Here is a 2,814-nt window from a genome sequence, read left to right as displayed (position 1 = left end):
AGGAGTATAGGTATGTGAGTGTAAATGTGAGTGCGTGTGTAAGTGTGTGTAAGTATGTAGGTGTGTATGTGTGTGTTGGGGGGTGTATGTATGTGTATGTGTGTGTTGTGTTTCGGAAGAAAAAGAGAGAGAAAGAGAGAGTGGGTTAGAAATTGCTCTAAAAGCACCTCTGGAAGCTATTCTGATATTATTCCCCTTTAATCACTGCTATTTTTTTTTCTCGAGAATGTTTAGTTCTTTTAATCTACCCTCGCGTCTTGGGCTCTTCATTATAAACTGAGAACGACAGGGTATTGTGTTAGGTTGCTTTGATATCTAATAGATCGTACAGTTGTTATAACTTCATATTTCTTTTAATGGATGTCTTTTCCCGCCCCGACAATGCATTTTCTACACATTTATTGTCTCCACCCATCGAACAATTACAAAACATCATATATAAAATAATTTAGGTAGATGAAATAGAAATACTTTGCACTTGACAGTTACGAGACATCGTGAAAAGTGAGCCAGCTAATTAAACATGTCTCTAAGTGTGTGAAAGAAAGCAAACAACAACAACAAAAAACAACAATTTGCATACGATATTCGAATTGAGCGAAGAGTGACTTCATGCTTCGAAGCTTTGATGAAGTTTCTATTCGTAAAAATCGTACTGCACTAGTCACAAGAACAACACACAAGCCATGCACTTGGCACAGGTTAGTGTGGTAGTTGCCTTCAAGAACAGCAACAACAACAATAACGAAAACAACAACAGCAACAAATCACAACAACAGATCAGCACATACCAGCTTCTGCAGCTGTGTGAGGCTGTTGATGTCGCTGTAATCACCACCACTGCCAGCACCACCAACACCAGCACCAGCAGTAGAAGAGTTGTGTTGTGCTGAGAAGACAGATGAGCCAATAAGTCGTGGAGTGTAGCCCTGGTCAGCTGGGGGACTGGCCGACACAGAGAGGACCGGTTCGGACGGTCGGCGAGCTCCTGTGGACAAAGAGATTTGTTTTGTTACAGTGATAAGTTTTACGACACCTGAAACACAATAAGGTCATTTAAGTGCCGAAGATTAGATGCTTGTTTGTTTGTTTGATTAAAGAGATGCACATCGACACAATGATGGTCGTTTAGAGCAGGGAAAAGGTAAGACAGACAGACAAAAACAACAGAGGGAAAGCAAAGAAGTAGGACATACCAGTGGCACCCTCCAACCACCCGCCGAAGATTAGAGGTGTTTCAAGAGAGTAATAAACTCAAAAAAGAGGTCGGCACGGCCAACCTGCCTGGGCACAGTGGGATACTGGATCCGAGAAGACAGAAGAAGACACTCGATAAAAAGAATCATTTCCTTTCTCGCGAATCGAACTCGGCACTTCTGGGTACAACTCTGACCTGTTTCCACAGTGGGTTCAGGCTGAGGGAAGGGGGGGGGGGGTAGAGAATATTCTGTTGGAGATCAAAGGCGTCAAGAAAACGAAAGAACATGTGTTGAACTTTTTAAAAAATAGAGGTAAATCGAAACTCTTAGGTTATGTAAGAGGCGGGATCTCTGAGTGTAACGTACTTTTAAAAAAGAACAGAGCTAAAAGGGGAAATTCGTGTAAAATGCCTTCCCCAAAGACACAATGTCAGACCGAGCAGAGGCTCGGACCCTCGAACCTACAATCTCACCATTACGGGTCCGGTAGCCTAACCTCTAGGCTACCAATGCCACCTCAAAAGTCACTTGACGGGTACTTTCATATTCTTAAACAATTTTTAAAACAAATTTTAAAAAACACTTGCATTCTTGAAAAGTATAAATCATTTTAACTAGATTTCTACATCCCAATATTTCTAAAAACCGAACGTTATCCAACTCATAAGCGGCCAAGTGCATTCAACGTTTATAATATCGCTGACATTCTGTGCCTTTTTTAACACCGACGTGAGAATCTTTAAACCTGTGCCCCCCAGATTTTGTGAAAGTTGCAGGTGAAACGTTTTCATCTCAGCTTTCCCAGGAATCGTTTTACGAGCAGACTCCGAGTAACTCAATACGCTTGAAAGGAATGAATGGATAGACTAGTCCCACCATCTACTGACTTGCGCCTAGAGGATTTAAAGCAATATTGTTGTTAGGACTGAAAACCTCGTATCTAACGAAATGATATTTTGTCGCATATTTGGACAAAAAAAAAACAGACATGTGTGCAAACGACTTTTTTTTTCTCCAAATTTGAAACCCCATTAGCGTTCACACATATTATTCGTTGAATAATACAGCCATCATTTGCAACTCAGAAAAATAAAATGTTGACATTTTCCACAAAGTCAAATCTTTATAGTAAATGTTGGTTTGTCCTACATTACCCTGTACTTGGTTTTTCGTTTAGAAAGTAGAAAGTAGTATAAAAGTACCGTCTTTGATACTTGTGATGGTGTGGCCACGTCGCTAGCGTACACAGCAAGCCTCGATTGGCGTCCGCCCTTGTACATCAAAGACTAGCCTAGGAGTTTGGTGTGCATTACTGCATGTTCTTTGATGTCTGTTTTAGCCCGTGGTTAAATTGCCGTCAAGATATTGCTGGTTTGAGGTTGGATTAAGTCCTTTAAGATACGTGAAGGCTGAGACAGATCCGGGTAGATTTATGAGGTTGGGAAAAGGGGTGGTAGAAATGGCAATTGTTTGGGTTGGATGGAGAGAGAAAAGTAGAAAAAATGAAATGTGATAGAGTGTGGTTACGAAGCTGCGGATGAGTGTTGTGAAGCCAGTGTGTGTGTTTGTGTGTGTGTGTGTGTGTGTGTGTGTGTGTGTGTGTGTGTGTGTGTAT

General features: G+C 41.3%; 1 protein-coding gene across 1 annotated transcript in view; it reads right to left on the bottom strand.

Annotated features, from left to right (window-relative positions):
• LOC101846385 overlaps positions 1-2,814 on the bottom strand; it is a 102,636-nt gene that overhangs the window by 60,670 nt on the left and 39,152 nt on the right. Inside the window, exon 3 of the mRNA XM_005110094.3 lies at positions 792-988. Within this exon, the coding sequence (XP_005110151.2) occupies positions 792-988 (197 nt within the window). The remainder of the gene's footprint in view (positions 1-791; positions 989-2,814) is intronic.

Source organism: Aplysia californica, unplaced genomic scaffold (genome assembly GCF_000002075.1).
Source record: "Aplysia californica isolate F4 #8 unplaced genomic scaffold, AplCal3.0 scaffold00851, whole genome shotgun sequence".
Lineage (NCBI taxonomy): Eukaryota > Metazoa > Mollusca > Gastropoda > Aplysiida > Aplysiidae > Aplysia > Aplysia californica.
This window is presented reverse-complemented; position numbering and strand designations above follow the sequence as displayed.